The sequence below is a fragment of the Maniola hyperantus genome, chromosome 12 (assembly GCF_902806685.2).
Source record: "Maniola hyperantus chromosome 12, iAphHyp1.2, whole genome shotgun sequence".
In the NCBI taxonomy this organism is placed as follows: Eukaryota; Metazoa; Arthropoda; class Insecta; order Lepidoptera; family Nymphalidae; genus Maniola; species Maniola hyperantus.
In genome coordinates this window covers 11144986-11165246 of record NC_048547.1, presented here as the reverse complement: position 1 = coordinate 11165246, position 20261 = coordinate 11144986, and the positions used below count along the sequence as shown (strand labels likewise).

Genomic DNA, 20261 nt, shown 5'->3' with positions numbered 1-20261 from the left:
CACGTCGATTGTGCAGTTTTAACTTTCTACTTTCTAGGCGCATACAATACCAAATGAGACTGAATACAAACTATTTTTGACTAATTAAACAAATCTAAGGAATAGCAATGATTAAGAAAAGCAGTAGGGATGTAAGCAATTAATCTATGCCAACCAACAACCGCTATAATACACTAGATGGGTCATTTCGAACAAATATTTTGTGAGCCACAACTCTGCCTTTGTTTATAACTTGATGGTCTCATACTAATTTTGACAGCTTCTTAGAACACAGTTTTTTGGAAATAATCATCTAGTGCGTTTCATAGAGGTTGTTGATGCTAACAAAATAAATAAAGAAAAGCAAAAGAATTATACGAAGCTGATAATAATATTGAATGAGGTATGGTGTGAAGTGAACATATTTTTTATTGCATAACTTTTCTTAAATCCTTAGATTGCTTTAGATCTATATGCAAGCTGCTAAAATGTATTGCATGTATTCCTGATTTAGGTAATTTAAAACTACCCACAAAAAATCTTTAATACTATACTTAACCAAAACTACGAAGCAAATGACTGATCTACACTAAAGTACATTAAAATCAATAAAAATGCGTTATTTTAGCATTTCAAATAATATGTACAAAGAAGGTTTAGTTTTTACTTAGTTAAACTACCATTAGTTAAACTTTAAAGGTGTGAGTCTGTGGAGCAAAATAAAAAGAACATTTCCATTTTTTCATATTATATTTTTCAAATGCATTCTCAACGTTTGGTACAGATAATACAAAATGTATAAAACTCACACTATTATCATATTATGTTCTATTAACTAAATCATAGAAGATTCACACAAGGCTTAGGTATAAGCAACACACTATAATATTATGTAACAGGCTAAGTACCTAGTACAAGGTTATACTTGTGAAATCTATTTTATATAATATCAGTGAATCTCGACAGCACCACATATATTTATTTAACTATTTGAAAATATTCTAACATAAAGAACTCTGTAATTTTCTATTTATTTTCTAAACATTTTACGTTGATTTCCTTGATATTAATTGTATATTCTATTTCTTTCTCTACAATTAAAGGCAACTAGTCGAAGATTATTAATTTTCTGAATTAATGTTAAATAATATGTGTGCGTTAGTAATGGCGGCAATGATAAAATTAGTCACATACGTCTTTAGCACATCGACGCACGCATTTGCACGTGGTGTGCTCTAACACGACAGGCATAAAGGCGTTAATATTTTCGCTACCGCGTGCAAATGCGTTGGTGTGCTAAGCGCGTTAAGACGATTCACACGGCATTTGGTTTTAGCAGGATAATCTTACTGAATATGTAGGGCCGCATACATTGAATATAGAAACATTCACACGTTGTTTATATACTGCAAAAATGAAAACAGTTTTAACCGTATGACCTGTGAACAGTTCTGTGTGCGCCACTAGGTATTTGGTAAAACTTATCCTACAAAAAGATGAGCGGTGTTAATGCCGTATGAACTGGATCTTAGGCTTTTAACCTGCAATAACCCCTAAGATTTGATGCGACTAGACAATAATTTTTAAAGCCTCAAATTTTCACTATTGAAACATCTAAAAAAAATTAAATGCTAATGCAGGCAAAAGTACAGCCCATGCCTAGCATGACTCGAAATAACTATTTCCCTAATTCTGAAACGATTCTCAAAATTCCAGGCTACTTAAGTTATAAAATATAAACATTAGGTAAGTAGTGTCGCAAATTAACTTAGAATCGAGAAATGTTCTATTTTATCAAATCTTGAGTAAAATATTTCTTGGCCATGCTAGAAAAGCTGTGAAGGTGTTAAGCTGTGTGGACAAACAAATATCGACTGAAACCTTACCTAAGTTTACGTTAAGATTAATATCGTAGCACATAAAAATAGGCCTGAACTAGCAATTTTTACACCTAAATATTAGTGAAAATTGAGCAAAGAAGTATAATTATAAAGGTACTTTCATTAAAATTAGAGTTGCCAACATTTTTTCGGCTAGTATTTAGCAGAGTAAGCTGTAAAAATATAGTATTTTATGCAGAGTAAAAAAGGATAAATCAAAATTTATTTATTTGTAGATATAAAAGATGAAAGTGATTTTGTTTTCTCATACTTATACTATTGTTGTTCCGGTTTTACAACTTCTAAAACCTATGATCTCACAGTCATCAAATCAAACCCCATGTTTTAAGTTTAATTTTTTTTCTTGTACGCAATGCAAAATTTTGTTTCTATTTCTTTAGAGTCAATGTTGTTCGGAAAGTGACAGCTTTTCTATTACATAGCGAGTGAGGTAAGTATTTATTTGTCAAAAAAAGATCGATCCATCCAATTGAAATATAGTATTTTTGCGTACTATTTGAGTAGGTAATATTTCTTCAACAGTATATAATTAGTAATTCGTAGGACCGAAATATTATACATTTCGTACAGTATTATCGTACGGTTGGCAACCCTAGTTACAAGTTGTCTCAAAACACTTAACCAGAAGTGTCTTTAATACACAATTCTTTAGAAATATAATAATGGGTTAAGACTTTTCTTGATATGTGGAGCAAGTCTTATAACCCTAAAGATCTACAAGTACGACCTTTTTATAACTTTTTGTATCTTAACTTAAAACAGTCTTTAATGTCTTTCATTTTATTTTTATTTCAATAACATTTCACGTCTAAATTCAGCCGAAAATTTTACAGACAGATAAGGTACCAAATCAGAATATAAAAACACATCACAATTCAAATTCACGCTCATGGCAAAACATTAAAACGAGTTGACTTTGAATATAACTTGAGTTTTACATTTCTTTGGGGTAAGTTTTTTAATTCGATGACAAGTCACAATCTATCGCTTTCTAAGTGACATTGCAAGGTGATAACTGATAAGCAGGGCCGAAGCCCACTAAGGCTGAGATCTATAGCGCACTTTGACTTTGCTCAGACTTAAGATTGAGTTAAAACGAGATAGATTTATGTCTCTGTCTCGTTTTAACTCTGTCTTAAGTCTAAGCAAAGTCAGAGTGCGCTCTATAGAGCTCACCCTAAGTCTTACCCTATTCTTTGTATACCTATCACATCAATGCAAAACCCAAGGTAAATAATAATCAACTGTCTATTATTATATAATAGTTTATAGCACTCGTAAACTATACCGAATTTAAACATTATCTTAAACATAAAAAAATAAATAATCTCCCCACATAAATTCAAATAATAGTTAACAAATTCAGTCTCATTGGTTAAAAAAACAAATCAATTTATTTAGATCTGCATCTTTCCTCAAAAACACACAATCTAATTTCTAAAATAATTAATGTCAGAATTTAAAAAAATAATTTAAAATACGAATTGTTCATATACCTAATAGTAAATGCATAATAATTAAAATGCAATGTTATAATCTAAATTAATTGTGTAATGTTATTTATACTTATTACATCATTAAAATTTCCTATTTTTATTGTTAGTTAAAAAATTAGGACCAAGGATATATTTCGTAATTTAATAATAATAATAATTGGGGTAAAATAGTATCTTACACAGGGTAAGGCAGTTTGGTCCGTACATAAAACATTGTAATAACAGTCATGGCAAACTAAATTAACACTAAATAATATTTTTAAAAGTAGGTAAATATTTATGCCACAGTAATTATATTATTACAGTATCTGGCAGGAAATCCTCCTTAAGAATGAGATAGCGGTTTAACGTAGAGCATTGTTTCTGTCGTTGAGACCGACAAAACGTCACATAAGTATGAGTGACAGAGACAACGCTCTACAAAACTGAAATTTCATTCTAAAGGCCGATGTACAATATTTCTTGCCGGCTACTGTACATATTTTTGTAAACGCGAACTGTTTTTATTTATTGTGAGACTTGACTCCTGCCAAAGAAATTAAGTGAAGCTTAAGTAGTACTACCATTTTTATAAGTCGCATCGGCAGAATTCGTTTGCGCAGAAAATTCGAATATATAGCAATGAAATACCCACCTTACTGCTTGAAGTTAAGATTTTAAACAAAACAGAGACTCGTGCTATCTATCGCGCTCATAATTCGCGCATAAACATGGCGCGTAGGCAATGAACAACAGCGGACGGATGGAGCTGAGATATATTCCCGTCAGTCAAAAATAAGATATCTGCGCAGGTACATAGTCGTAACTTATAAAAGTGGTAGTCCTGTAATATGACAACAACGCGGGGTATACAAAATCTTTAAAGTTCCATAACTTTTTAATTTGTTGACATAATATTTTAATGATTCTTTCATATCTTCTAGGCAAGCACGCTCCAACATAGACCTCATCATTGCTCTGTTTCTCAGGCATGATTGTCGTCAAGAGCGAGACTATTTTACAAAAAAAATTTACTTAAATTAATATAATTCACTAAAAAATGGAAACTTCTCCAGTCTACAACAACGAAGGCGAGCGAGCGTTGGGTGTCTATCAACCGGTGGGGTGATTACGTAAAAAGGTGCAGTAGCGACAGCAGTAGCAATCCGACAGTTCATTTGCTGTCTCTCTTCCTCTTTTTCTTATTTTGATTTGTGGCTACTGCTGTCTCTCTCTAGCCGGACGTTTGACAGCAATGATCGCGAGATTTACGCCTGTCGCAAGCCTGTCGCGAGATACGTAATCACCCCCGCGGGGTGATTGCGTAAACCTTGCAGTAGCGACAGCAGTAGCAATTCGACAGTTCATTTGCTGTCTCTCTTCTTCTTCTTATTTTGCTTTGTGGCTATTGCTGTCTCTCTCTAGCCGGACGTTTGACAGCAATGATCGCGAGATTTACGCCTGTCGCAAGCCTGTCGGGAGATACGTAATCACCCCGCCGGTCTACATTTCGTGGCTTCACAGCTCGGTCTGTACATGGGCCGACACAAACGAGTCAGTAGTTGAGGAAAGACACAGTGTGCGCGAGCGTGTTGATGTTCTCCACCAACCTGTTGTAGAGCTCCCGGCGCACGCTGGCCGTGAACTTGCGCGCCAGGCACAGCGTCACGGTGGCCGCGAAGATGGCGTTGTACAGCAGCACCAGCTTGAAGTTGCCGAGCCACTCGATGCGCCCGAACTCGCCCAGCAGATCGAAATTTGTTATACCTGCAACAATCATGTTAAATTATCCATACTTCCATACTAATATTATAAACGCCAAAGTGTGTCTGGCTGTCTGTCTGTCTGTCCGCTAGCTTTTCACGGCTCAACCGTTCAACCGATTTTGATGAAATTTGGTACAGAGGTAGCTTGCACCCTTGCACATAGGCTACTTTTTATCCCGGAAAATTTAGGAGTTCCCACAGGATTTTTACAAAACCTAAATCCACGCGTACGAAGTCGCGGGCATCAGCTAGTATAAAATATTTCTTTTTAAAGAATATTAGCCATGTTAAATGACTCATATTCCCCTTTCCTCTCCAACTAAGCGTAAAGCTTGTGCTAGGAGTAGGTACGACAATAGTGCAATGGGCGGGGTTTGAACCGTCGACCTTTCGGTTTTCAGTCCACTCCTTTACCCGTTGAGCTATTTAGGCATATTTATTAGAGATTATAAGAGATTGTATTAATAAGACCCAACAATCCTTAAAAATCCTCGAACGCGAAGCATATTCCACAAGCAGGAATAAAACACTGGATAAAACTCCACAAACCCCTAGTTCTTTCCACAGACCGGAATGGGTTCCGGTTCAATACGTAAACATCAGAATTTTAATCGCGAGGATGGCAAGCTAGCCAGTATGTGGAATCCAGTGTACGACACACAAAGTGAATAGTGACGTTGTGAGTGTATTTTTTGAACAAAGTGTTCTCGAAAAATCTCTATAACCCGGTCTCGAAAGGTCTTCTTACCTAATATCTTAACGAGCAGTGGTTGCGCAGTGGAGTGCGCGAGCAGCACCGCACACAGCGCGATGATCCTCGCGAGCGGGGTCCGCCTCGCGCGAGGCAGCACGCGCAGCGCACGCATGGGCGTGGCGAGCCCCGTGAGCGAGGCCGCGTGCAAGTACAGGATAAGGAAAGCCTCCAGTGTCGCCCCCGCCCAACCCAGTTTGGATAGCGATGCGATGCCTAGTGTGAATTGCTGGAAAGAAATTTCACTATATTGAGCTTTAGAAAGTTGAAATAATATTATCTTCAAAGTTTTATCAAGAAAATTAAAAATAAAATAAAAAGTGTTATTTCTTGGACGATGCGGTACAGAACCCTTTGTGTGCGAGTCCGGCTCGCACTTGACAGATTTTTTAAATCAGTTCACTATGATAATATCTTCTTTTGCATAGATTACTTGAGAAAAGGATGTCGACTACTTTGTTCCTGTCGAGTGAGCATAATTTTATTTTTTTGTGAAAATATTAGCAATTTTTTTTGGCTTGCACTTGACTGCAATCTCATCAAACAGTAGGAGACGATGCAGCTTAAGATGGCTTGCATAGAAGGTGCCTATTCACAATTATTTTTAAGGTTATTATAGCTAGCGGGTAAAACGGAAGCCGGAAGGGAATTCCATATTATTCAAGCCGTGCGTATTAGAAACGAGGAAGCAAATAGCATCATACGAGTCCCTGGAATTTCGACTATGTAGGGGTGCAAACATCGGCGGTGCCTCGTGATTCAATAGTAAAATGGCGATGGGGGAACAAGCTCTAATAGTTCCTTAGGACAGTCTGAAATATATTCTGTAGAATACCGACAGACAGGCAATTCAGCACTCACCCTCGTGCTCAACGGCAGCGCCTTGATCCCTATGAGCAGTTCCAGCATGTTCTGCAGCACCATCAGCACGGTGATGGTGGTGAGCGCCAACAGCAGCAGCATCGCCAGCGGGTACACCACGTTCCGCTGCAGGGACGACGTCTTGCGTTGGTTTTCCACCTCCTGGGGATTGAGAAATTTTGCTAAGATATGGGTGTACATCTCCGAAATGCTTCGTATGTCCTTTTAAAAAGACATTTGGAACTCTTTGATTGATCGGTGGGGATATTCAATATGGGGATATTATTCAAAGCAACAATCTTATGTAGTCGCTCATTAAGACCAGTTTGCAGAGCCCCGTTCCTCAGCCTCAGTAATGGCGTCTCCTTAGTCAAGGCTCCTGGTTCGCCAAAGAGCTCCAAATGTCCTTTGAAATAGACATATTGCTGATGGGTCGGGATATGTCCCCGATAACTGGTCTCGTCTCGTCGGGATAACTCACCTTTCTCAAAGCAACAATCTTATGCAGCCTCTCATTAAGACCAGCTTGCAGAGCCCCGTTCCTTAGCCTCAATAATGGCGTTTCCTTCCCTTCCTTCACCGAAGAGCTCCGAATGTCCTTTGTAACGGACACGTTGGGGTTGATCGACGCGGATATGTCGCCTCGGTCCGGATACGTCGGCTCCGGTGATATGTATCCAACACCTGACAACAAACACAAATCCCTTTATTTATTAAAATCCTCCTAGTTTACTCAAATTGTTTTGGCAAAGGTAATTTTAACTCAGAGAATGACTAAGACAGCAATTTCCGGAATCATCAGTGTTGATAGTTAGATAAATACCTATAGACAGTTGTTTTTTAACAATATAATGAGGAGGTTTCCAGGCAACGTTCGAGATAATTTTCATAGATGGCGCTGAAGACTTTCACCACTAAAGATGAAAAATAATACCTATACCTATCTGATCTATGCTTCAATGTTTGGGTCGTGTCAATTAATGACATATTATGTAGATGAAGAGTAAGAGCTAGCGTGCACTGCAATTTTCCTTACGTTTTTTCCCCACAAAATCTGTGAACTATAATAGAAGTAATTAATTAATTTCGCATCCGATTTAAATTTAAAAATTTAAAGCATAGATCATATAGATATAGGTATTACTTTTCATCTTTAGTGGTGAACTTATTCAGCGCCATCTATGAAAATTATCTCGAACGTTGCCTGGAAACCTCCTCATTACATATCTAGTCTTGATTAAGACGGTCTCCCTTACAAAAAAGCACGCATGTATAACTTTTCGGAGTTATGCGTTCTTCTAAGTAATTAAATATCGCCGTTATAACCACAACGGTAAAGGAAAACGCCGTGAAGAAACCTGTACGCCTGAGGGTTTCCCATAATGTTCTCAAAGGTGTGTGACTTGGCCAACGTGGTGCACTATGGCCTAGTAATAAAGATCACCATCGAATATTTTGCAGTCAAAGCTAGCTAGTTTTAATATAAAAAATTCCGTTTGTAAATTGATCGATTGGTTATGCATAGTAGGTGTTATACGCTTCTGCTTATGATTATATTATCGTATTGGATATGAAACATAAATATATAAATAACTCTCGCGTTTTTGCGATGACAAACAATAGAATGAAAGGAAAATCTAGTTAAAATAGGTATAACGAGCTATTCTTTGACCTAACTAACAATAGCATTGTACAGTACGAGGCAGAAAGTAATGTACATCGACATTTAGAAGGATTTAGCAGATTTGTAGAGCGTTCTCCCTGTCATTGAGACCGACAAAACGTCATATAGGTATGAGTGACAGAGACAACGCTCTACAAAGCCAAAATGTCATTCTAAAGGCCGATCTACATTATAAGTCCCGCAAATTGCGATTTCGCTGGAACCATGTCTCATTAACATCGAAATGACGTCATTTGATGTATATTTAAGTAAGAATATACCATCAGCTCGAAACTTCAGCATAGTGCTGAATTTATACTTTCTGCCGCGTAACGTACTGTAGCATATTTTGTGCAGAGCAGAATACGACTGTACAATGTACATTGACGTAAACAAAGGCCAAGGCCTGATGGGTACATTATCGGGCAATAAACTTGAAAAAGATGTCTGTTTATACCCGTATATTATACCACAAAGATGTTAGTTATCTTTGTTGTATTAACCAGACAAATAGGTACTATATTTAGATTTATTAAAGACAAGGAAGTAAAATGCTTCATATGAATAGGATTATGTTGATAGCTGATGTAGTACTTATGGGAAAAAATTATATTGTTCCATATCCGTATTGTCGTACAAGATCACTATTACATAATAGCACTTTAAATGATTTTTATTTGTAAAGACGCTATTAATTTAAACATCTGCCGTGTGATCATTCTGTCATCATCATCAACCGATAGACGTCAACTGCTGGACATAGGTCTCTTGTGGGGACTTCCACACACCACGTTCTTGTGCCACCTGAATCCAGCGGCTCAACTGCCATTGCCACTTCAGCTTCGCAACCCAACTTTCCTTCTGTAGCTGGAAAGTACCATGAACTGTGTGTACCTAATAACCGTGACGGACCTATCACTTACGATTTAGCTTACCACAGACAAAAGCTTTCACCGAGACTTGTAATAGGTGTGTTGGCAATGCTAACATTATTGCGGTGAAAAGATAACAAATAAACAAAGACGTAGACAGAGATTTCAATTCACTACTTGTAGTTGTTCCTTCTAACCAACATGCATCAATGTAAGTAGTTACTTTGTAAAACGTGAAAGTTTGGTACTATTGTTAAACTGTTAGAAAATCAGCACTGAAAATATTTTTGGAAATCAGTACGGCAAAAATAAAATCCTTTCAGTAGGTACACAGTATACCTATGCACGCTGCCGCTGGTTTGAGTTTGAATATTTTGTAAATGGCCTGAGAACCAGAGTAACCAAAAGCTGAAGTTAGGCAGGCCACATAGTTCGAAAGTCCGATAGACTTTGGGATCCTAAGGTGCTAGAATGGCGACCTCGACAGCTTGGAAACTCCTGGATTCAGGCGGCGCAAAATTGTGCCCTGCTAGGACGTCCAGCAGTGGACGTTTGTCGGTTGATAGTGATGATGATAATGATAACATCCTTTTTGATAAAGGGTACAGAAACAGCTTGCAAATAGGCTACTTTTGTCCCGCAAAATCAAAGAGTTCCACGTGATTTTTAAAACTTAAATCCAAGCGGGCGAAGCTACCAGCATCATCTAGTCTAAATATATAAAACTAGATGATGCCCGCGACTTCGTCCGCGTGGATTTAGGTTTTTAAAAATTCCGCAGAAACTCTTTGAATTTCAAAACAAAATTGAATTACAAAAGTAGCCTATGTCCTTCCCCGGGATGCAAGCTAGCTCTGTACCAACCTTCATCAAAATCGGTTAAACGGATGAGCTGTGATAAGCTAGCAGACAGACAGACACACTTTCGCATTTATAATATTATTATGGATGAAAAGTTGACTGACTGACTGATCTATCAACGCACAGCTCAAACTCCAGGATGAATCGGGCTAAAATTTGGCATGCAGATAGCTATTATGACGTAGACATCCGCTAAGAAAGGATTTTTGAAAATGTAACCCCTAAGGTGGTAAAATAGGGGTTTGAAATTTGCGTAGTCCACGCGGACGATGTCGCGAGCATAAGCGAGTATGTTATAAACTTATAGCCACAGATAAACAGGCCTACCCAATGAAATGAAGCACATCCATCACTATAAATTGGCCTTGAGCCAAACGTTAAATCTAACTGATAGGCAACAATGATCAAGCGAACACCCACTGTTGTCGGTTAGCTATATCCACTAGTCACTTCTTATTGTGAATGCAAAAGTGTTCGTTTGTTGGTTTATCCTTCAATCACGCTGCAACGGATCGGCGTGTTTTTTATGGATAGACTAGCTGACCCGGCAAACTTTGTACCGCCTAACAGTCGATTCTTTAATTTTTAGGGTTCCGTACCTCAAAAGGAAAAACGGAACCCTTATAGGATCACTTTGTTGTCTGTCTGTCTGTCTGTCAAGAAACCTACAGGGTACTTCCCGTTGACCTAGAATCATGAAAGGCAGATAGGTAAGTCTTATAGCACAAGTAGAGAAAAACTAGCTTTTCACGTGCCATCCGTTTAATTGATTTTGACGAAATTTGGATAGAGATAGCTTGCATCCCTTTAGAGCGTAATCCCTGCCTGTTGAGACAGACTAAACGTCATATAGGTATATAGGTACGAGTGACAGAGGCAACGCTCTACAAAGCCGAAATGTAATTTTAAAGGCCGATGTACATTAGTATCCGCCGCGTACTGTAAGAATGTTTCATACAAACATCGAGGTCTGGATTTTTATTTTGAGATCTAACAAACGTAAATGGATCGGCCGTGAAAAGGTGACAAACGGACAGATATACACTTTCCCATTCATGACATTAATATGCATTTACTAAAAAAAAAACAAAAAGCAAAAGAAGAATACATAATCATACTAGCTGATGTCCACGACTTCGTCCGCGTGGTTTTAAGTTTTTAAAAAACCCATGGGAACTATGAATTTCCGAGATAAAAAGTAGCCTATGTCACTTTCTAGGTCTTTAACTTTACCCGTGCAAAAAATCACGTCGATCCGATACGACGTGATTGAAGGACAAACCAACAAACAAACACTTTCGCATTTATAATATGGCTATTGATCAATTTTCAATCCTCTCAGTAAATAGGCGATATATAGTCATCTCACCTGTAGCCAGCGAAGTGTTGATACGCCGCCTGATGGTGTCCTCTTCAAACGAGTAGACATAATACTCCTCATTGAGATCCCTCAAGAACTGCGGCTTCACCAGGACGCCGCCCACCACGCCGAAAAGTCTCACGAAGCCAAGCGGTGTGAACACTGCACAAATGGGAAAAAGTCATAAGTTTTTAAAAGTAAAAGCTTTTTAAGGTTCCGTATCTCAAAAGCAAAAAGGCACCCTTAGTTGTCTGTCTGTCTGTCCGTCTGTCAAGAAAACCTATAGGGTACTTCACGCTGACCTAGAATCATGAAAGGCAGATAGGTAGGTCTTATAGCACAAGTAGAGAAAAACTAGCTTTTCACGTCCCATCCGTTTAATTGATTTTGACGAAATTTGGATAGAGATAGCTTGCATCCCTTTAGAGCGTAATCCCTGCCTGTTGAGACAGACTAAACGTCATATAGGTATATAGGTACGAGTGACAGAGGCAACGCTCTACAAAGCCGAAATGTACTTTTAAAGGCCGATGTACATTAGTGTCGGCCGCGTACTGTAAGAATGTTTCATACAAACATCGAGGTCTGGATTTTTATTTTGAGATCTAACAAACAATGAACACGTCTAGAAATAAATCACAATTACGTTTTAGCAGCACTTGCTGTCTGACGATGTGATGTTACCTAGAGTAGAGACATGTAATTTTAGTAATATTTTTTGTTTTTGTTTACTCTATTTTTATTTTCGCAGCCTCGAATTTGAAATAAATCACTAATATTGAGCTCGGAATAATATTCTCAACAAGTAAAAACAAGTTAGATATTATAGAAAAAAAGTTTGAATGCTAAAATTCTAAAATCATGCAGACCTCCTTTTAAAAATACTTTCTATTCATAAACACCTCAACACCTCAACACTTGTCAGAAGGCCCAACTCACAACGGTAACTATGTAAACAATTATGTCAATACCGCAACCCACGCTTAGCTACCAGACTCAGATAATATAAATAAACAATTCTTATAAAGAATTAAACAATACTGATCTTGGACAATATACAATGAGCATAAACAGAAGATTATCAAACCCAGCACTGAACAATAACCAGCAATATGAACTAAACGAAGAATGGAATAACTTCATGAAGAAGATAGGGGAAGTATCTGGATTAGTGAAGGATATGGCAAGTGGTGACAAGGACAAGGCTGATGCGGCTAAGGCAATAGCTGATGAGTACCTTAAGGGCAAAGTTATTTTAGATGAGGACGTAAAAATGAAGGTGAAAGATGATCGGACCGTGATCAATCTGAAAGCTTTTCAATCACTCGAAAAGAAAGACGCTGTGAGTAAATTATAGAACAAACACATGCTACGTAGCTTAAGTACCTGCCTACTTTAAAGTTTAAATTAATAAAAGAAATTGTTTTATACAAATTGCCAATGTGTATATTATATCTTTACTAGCAAATAGCAACCCGCGGCTTCGCTCTCCTGGGAATGTCGTAAAAGCTGGATTTATTTCTTGTCTTAATTATAAGGCAACTTCAGTGCAAAAATTAGCATTCTAGTTCAAGAGTTTGAGCTGGATGTTGATGAGTCAGTCCTAGATAAGTCAGGAATATTCTTTTTAAGATTTTTAGATTTATGTTAGAATTAAACTAGCTAAAAATTTTACTCTAAGATTCATTTCTATTTTCTGTAAAATATATATTATTGAAAAAACAAAGAATTCTAAATATATAAAAGGAAAAGGTGACTGACTGATCTATCAACGCACAGCTCAAACTACTGGCCGTATCGGGCTGAAATTTGGCATGCAGATAGCTATTATGACGTAGGCATCCGTTAAGAAAGGATTTTTGAAAATTCAACCCCTAGGGGGTGAAATAGGGGTTTGAAATTTGTGTAGTGCACGCTCACGAAGTCGCGAGCATAAGCTAGTGCTTTATATTTTAGCATATAAAAGCCTACCTTAGTAGGTATAGTACCCACCATTTTGTAGGTACTATACCTACAAAGTTCAAACAAGATTTCGGTATGCGCATTACAAAGGAATGCGAGATCTGCGTAATTGTTTTTTCATCTATGAACATAATTACTGATCAGCTTTTATATTCTGTGTTAATAGTATGATGTCATAACGTACAACAATCGCTTAGTGTACACAGTAGCATTAGATTTGTTTCGCAAATAGGAAGGACAAATAGCTACTAGTAACTGCAAATTAGGTTATCTGTACGCTACGGTACTCGGTGCGTGTATAAGTCTAACGAGAGCCTAGTATTTGCGTAGCAATCGTTCTGTAAATTGACTCTGTACGTTTACATTGTCCAATACACAACACGACAAGATAATCCTGGGAATATTATGTTTATATAGAAACTAACTTAAAGCTAGTGGAATAAGACGTCGGCCTCCTATTCGAAAGGTCCGGAGTTCGATCCCGGGCACGCATCTCTAACTTTTCAGAGTTATGTGCGTTTTTGAGAGTTAAAGACTTGCTTTAATGGCGAAGGAAAAACATCGTGATGAAACCTGCTTGTCTGAGAGTACTTCATAACGTTCTTAAAGGTATGTGTAGTCTGGCGCACACAAAATCGGCACTTGGCCAGCGTTATGGACTATGGCCTAAAACCTACTGGTTGATCATTTACTGAGAGGAGAGAAAGATCATCTACTTAATATTGTGCCGGGCGATGGGTTGAAATGAGGGTGATATCAATTAAATGTTGCCTGCGACTAGCTATTCAGTATGCGTATCTCCAAAGAAAAAAGGAATCCATAGGATAACTTCGTTGTCTGTCTACCTGTCTGTCGTGTTTGTTAAGACCTGTCAAGGAAATCAAAATCAAATATAGAAATTTCCAACTGCGCTCTGTGCAGTAGGTAGATATGCTGCAATGCAATAGGAAACAAACTAGAATATCTAAAATTGGAGTAAAGTTCTAGTATGTTTCCTGCCATCATACTACATGTTTGCAATGTTATAGATAAAAACGTAGAATATTTAGGTCGCCTAATCGATTGGCGCAAATAAAAAACATTATAAATAGTTAAGACAAATCACATGTCAGTGAAAGCGATTTGGCTCGATTAGCGCTATGAATCGCATATACATATAAATCTCTAGTATGTACCTACTCAGTTTAGGAGTACCTAAGTACACGAACAAGAAGTAAAGCTAACACGATAGAAAGCTAAGTTCGTAAGTTGTGTGTAAGGAACAATTAGAAATCTTTTATTGACGATACACACGTAAGAAAATGTATAATATGAGGATAATATTATTTTATTGATAATCTACTACTTATTGATAAAATATGAGAATTTTAAGATTAATTTGGCAAATATACGCCATCGCCAAAAAGACTAAGGACTAGGACTAAAGGACATCAAGAAACTAAAATTTCTTTAATTGACTCAACCGGCAATCCGGGACCTTCTGAAAAACAAGCATCCGCGATCGCTACATAAAAGAATGCACCGATATAGTCAAACATCAAATAAACTAAAAAACGTTCGCACGAACGTAGGTACGGCGAACAAAGTATTTTCAGTCGATACTTTAAAATAATCAATTTATTGCCTCATCAATACAACGCACCTACAGCTGGGCAGATACTTTGATCTAAACATATCGCATACAGAAATAGAGGCAGACTCTTTATAGACGTAAGTTTATGTCGACTTTCCTTAACTAAAAAGGTTGTTTATGTTTACTTCCTATGAAAGTAATGCCTACGAAAGCGTGCGATCATTAGCGACAAACCGCACGACAAAAAGTTGCTCTATCCACTTCTGTCTGTAAGAGAAAACGGAGGTGCGCCTACATCGTAATATCGTCACAGGGAGAAATCGAAACGGCCAACTACGCGCGACTGGATAAGATGTCCTATTATTTATTAAAAAAAAAACTATAAAAGTTACAATTCTACCACTTGACTGAGAAGGCTCGCGGCGGGAGGGCGACAGACAACGTTGAATTCCTTGAATTTTACATCAACTGTCACCCTCCCGCAATTCGCGCTCTACCTCAGTCCTCACGAGCAGTCTCAGTAAAACGGTATACTTAGACATATTTTACCTATCTTACTTTATTCAAACAGTTACGAAAGTGGGGCGTAGTATGCCACTGAAAAAAAGTTGTGGAATATATCTATCTTTTTGTTCACGTCAGACATCTGAAATCTAAAGATATCAGGACCTTTTGGGGAAGCCATCAGATTATTATATTCATGATTCCAGTTTCCACTAAAACTTTTAGGTAGTGGAAGGATATAGAAAGCTTCCGAATCTGTTGAGACTTAAACCTGTTAATAACTTAAATACCCTCAAGGCAAGAGTGAAGAGGCATTTTCTAGGCAAGCGCGCTCCAACCTAGAACCCATCATTGCTTTTTATTAGGCATGATTGTTGTCAAGCCCAAGCCTTTCTCACAATAAAAAAAAAGAAAGACCTGTACGAAATTTTAAGTCTCTTGTGTGAACCTATGCTAAAGCTAAGCAGGACAAGAGTGCAATGTTGAATATTGCGTAATTGCTTGAGCGGCGCGCGCGCATACCTGGCAATCCACAAGATTTCTATTCACAACATTTTACCATTGGAATGTTGAACCAGAATTGGTTTCCACTGATTTGTTTAATCACTTTAATCTATATTCAACGAAACAGAAAATCGAAGTAAATACCTACTATTTACCTATTCTGTGTAAGGGCCCACATCGCATCAGAACTAAAGAATTAACGATTTCGATTCTTTTTACGACTATACAGACATACAACTTTGATTTGATGAACTTTTGAAATTTGAATATCGAGAAACTTAAAATTTAAGTTGATAGTGCATCATATTTGATAATATTTAGATTTATGAGCAATTCTAAATGTAATAAAAATATACCTACTTATAAATAAATAATATAATTAATTGTTTAAATGCATCCATCGCAGACAGAACTATGGCCGAATTCTATATTAAGCTGCCAAAATACACTATCAAAATAATATATATTCCATACTAATATTATAAATGCGAAAGTGTGTCTGTCTGTCTGTCTGCTAGCTTTTCACGGCTCAACCGTTCAAACGATTTGGATGAAATTTGGTACAGAGATAGCTTGCATCCCGGGGAAGGACATAGGCTACTTTTTATCCCGGAAAATTAAAGAGTTCCCACGGGATTTTCAAAAACCTAAATCCACGCAGACGAAGTCGCGGGAATCATCTAGTATGTAATATATATTAAAAAATTATCGATTTCATCAATCATGATAACAATGCACTGTAAATGTAATTTATAAAAGATTATCACTATCAATATTATCAGTACCCTTATTTAAATGCGAAAGTGTGTTTGTTTGTTGGTTTGTCCTTCAGTCACGTCACAACGGTGCAACGGATTGACGTGATTTTTTGCATGGGTATAGATAAAGACCTGGAGAGTGATATAAGCTACTTTTTATCCCGGAAAATCAAATAGTTCCCACGGGATATTTTAAAAACCTAATTCCACGCGGACGAAGTCGCGGGCATCAGCTAGTAAATAATAAAGTCTGGATGTTTATTGGTTTATCTTTCAATCACGACACTACATGGCAACAAATCGACGTAATTTTTTGCATGGATAATGGATATAGTTAAAGAGAGATATATATCTAAATATATAAAAGGAAAAGGTGACTGACTGACTGATCTATCAACACACAGCTCAAACTACTGGACAGATCGGGCTGATATTTGGCATGCAGATAGCTATTATGACGTAGGCATCCGCTAAGAAATAATTTTTGAAAATTCAACCCCTAAGGGGGTTTGAAATTTGTGTAGTCCACGTAGACGACGACGTCGCGAGCATAAGCTAGTTTTTAATTTATTTTCAATGGAATTTGTAGGACAAAATGCATTAAAAACATAAGGACGTCATAATAATGGACCTTTCTTAGTTTGGACGCGTTATATATACTTAGAACTTTTGATAAATTGTAGGGAGAAATCGACAAAGACGCGTGGATGGCAGAAGTGAGCAAAGATGCACATCGTCGAGCTCTGGATCGCAAGATTCGCAAAGAGAAGGCTGACACCCTCAAGACTCAAGCAGTTAAAGCATTTCGTCGGCAAGAATACGACAGGGCACTCTCCTACTACAATCGTGCCATCGAACAAGTCAAGGACAACTCTATGTTGTACTGTGATCGTGCATTGACAAATATCAAACTCGGAAATTATGAAAAGGTAACTAATAACAACTTTAAAGTGTTTCGCAAGTGTAAGCAAATAACAATTTAGACGACATCAGAGTCTCTCTATTAGTGAGAACATTACAACCATCATGGATATATTTGTGTACGGTTATTAGGGGACACGGTGCTGGAATGGCGACCTCGCACGTGAAGAAGCAGCGTTGGAAGACCCCCCACTAGGTGGACGGACGACATCAGACGAGTCGCAGGGAGCCGCTGGATCCGGCGGCGTAAGACCGTGGCGTATGGAAGTCCCTACAAGAGACCTATGTCCAGCAGTGGACGTCTATTGGTTGATGATGATGATGATGATTAGGGGACACTAGCTATAATATTGGTACATTCAAAAGAAGACTGCATAGGCACCGTCTGAGCAGGCGCGCTCCATCTCCTGTTTGGAACGATTGCAGTAAAGCGCAAGCCTATACAGGGTGTAACCAGAACGCTAGCTAAAACTTAGCGCTATTGTTACCTAAACACAATCAAATACCAATAACCATTTGCCTCATTTTGTAGTTTTAGTAATTTAGTATTTTTCAAATCCGTAATGTATAGCGTGCAAAACTCGGGTCAATGTCCCGCCTGCGACGCGGCCTTGACTCCGAGTGGCCTACTTACGCAACGTTCGTTGACCTCTAGCGTCACTCAGATGTTTTAATTGCAATATATCGTGAACTTTTACGAAATATAGGATGTTTTAAATTTTATTCGCGTTTTTTTTGTGGTATATCAGTAAGCTTCAGTACTACCACCCGTCTTCATTTTTGCTAGCATTCTGGTTACACCCTGTATAGTTAAAAAAAGACAGGTTCGATAACTAGCAAAAGTGTCACAAGAAATACAGTTATCTTATTTTTGAAATAAAGTAGTACGAACCACGAGGTAACAATTGGTGACAATTGAAATTAATATTCAGAACGAAGACTGCATTTTGGTATCGTATCGACTTACAAGACTGGTATATCAGTAGTCTTTTCACACGGCGACATTTTCACGCGTAGGTACAGCTAAAACTATTTACTGCGAATTAATGCGTTATAAAGCAGTTAAAGTGGCTTTTCTTTTGTAAACGTTCACGGTATATCCAAGATAGGCATTATTGCTACTTTCAATTTGGTGAAATTATTATTTTTCGTTAGTGATTTTTCAATTTCCGCACTCTCGATAGCTAAATAATAGCGCTGATATTTCACACGTATTATTTTACAGAAAGTGAATTGTCGTTTGCTAAATGTTGGCAAGTGGTTGTAAGGGCTAAAATTCACGAAAATAAATGAATTTAACTAGGTGTTTTTCCTTTTCTAAAACGAAGCGATGCGAGTGTTCTCGCACACTCTTTAACGTCTTGGCTCGAGCTGATGGCCATCCACGCGCAGGATTAAATGTAATAATTTTCAAGCTTTGTGAGCTTCTGCTTCCCGTTTTTTCACAGACTTAGTGTCACATAAATGAAAAAGCTTTTCACGTGATTTTTCACATGCTACCTGTGACATGGTCCATCTAGTTTATAGCGACTGTCGACTACGAGAGTAACTATAATATTGTCTTTGTGTGCAAAGCCTCTCAACAAATATTATTCCTAGCGGTAATTTATCTGTGCAGGTTTTCAACGACTGTGAGTGGGCTTTACGTCTGAATGAGAATAGCTTCAAGGCACGTCTGTACAAAGCAAAGGCTTATAAGGAATTGGAGGAATTCGACAAGCTGCAAGAATGCAGGAGAGAGTTAGATGAAATGTTCGCACAGCACGACGATCTTATAAAATACTTCCTTGATAAAAAAGAAGGCATTGATGAGGATGCAGATGGAGTAGAATAACAGGTTATTTAGAATTGTATTTTTAGTTGCGGATTGTGTTACTTTGTTTTTTTTTTTGCGTCAGCAATTTCCTGTTGGTTTGGTGGTTATATTTTTATTTTCAACATAAGTAGGTACTTAAAAAAATAAAAATGCAATGTAACAGGACTTATTTTATTAAAAATAATATAATATGAATAATGGAGGCAAGGTGGCGACAAAGAACTGAAAGCAGGCCAAGGATAAGTTATATGGATCACATTAAAAGATATTTAATATCGTATTGGTGAAATAAGAGATAAGGGAAATATAAAGATAATATGGAATTTGATAGCAGATATTTTAGAATTTAGAAATTAAAAGGAAAAGATGACTGACTGACTGATCTATCAACGCACAGCTCAAACTACTGGACGGATCGGGCTGAAAGGCATGACATAGGATAGGTAGTTATTATGGCATAGGCATCCGCTAAGAAAGGATTTTTAAAAATTCAACCCCTAAGAGGGTGAAATAAGGGTTTGAAAATTTGTGTAGTCCACGCGGACGAAGTCGTAAGTAAGTATAACCTAGTATAATATAATAACGTTGACAATGAGAAAAGCTCATTGATTAGATATTATAAGAAAATAGACAATATTCATAATAACATTATAAATGCGAAGTATGTTTGTTTGTTACCTTTTCGCGTCCTATCTAACCGATACCTATGAAATTTGGCACAGAGATAGCTTGTA

The 20261-nt window shown here is 37.4% G+C and overlaps 2 protein-coding genes across 4 annotated transcripts in view; one reads left to right on the top strand and one right to left on the bottom strand.

Annotated features, from left to right (window-relative positions):
• lili (LMBR1-like protein) overlaps positions 1 to 20261 on the bottom strand; it is a 28628-nt gene that overhangs the window by 2131 nt on the left and 6236 nt on the right. The window contains exons 5-9 of one of the 2 annotated variants that reach the window (XM_034974053.2): positions 11499 to 11651; positions 7215 to 7417; positions 6734 to 6895; positions 5870 to 6101; positions 4966 to 5122 (exon numbers count right to left, since the gene is read on the bottom strand). In XM_034974053.2, the coding sequence (XP_034829944.1) occupies positions 4966 to 5122; positions 5870 to 6101; positions 6734 to 6895; positions 7215 to 7417; positions 11499 to 11651 (907 nt within the window). Of the gene's footprint in view, positions 1 to 710; positions 5123 to 5869; positions 6102 to 6733; positions 6896 to 7214; positions 7418 to 11498; positions 11652 to 20261 lie in introns of those variants that run through there. The other variant, XM_034974054.2, reaches the window with a different exon arrangement.
• Positions 12426 to 19580, top strand: LOC117987105 (tetratricopeptide repeat protein 12-like). Of its 2 annotated transcripts, none has more exons than XM_034974063.2 (3): positions 12426 to 12768; positions 17474 to 17719; positions 19330 to 19580. In XM_034974063.2, the coding sequence occupies exons 1-3, from the start codon at positions 12550 to 12552 to the stop codon at positions 19543 to 19545; spliced, it is 681 nt and encodes a 226-aa protein (XP_034829954.1). In that variant the 5' UTR covers positions 12426 to 12549; the 3' UTR covers positions 19546 to 19580. The 2 variants fall into 2 exon arrangements, with proteins under 2 accessions (XP_034829954.1, XP_034829953.1); XM_034974062.2 differs by having other exon boundaries at positions 12428 to 12831.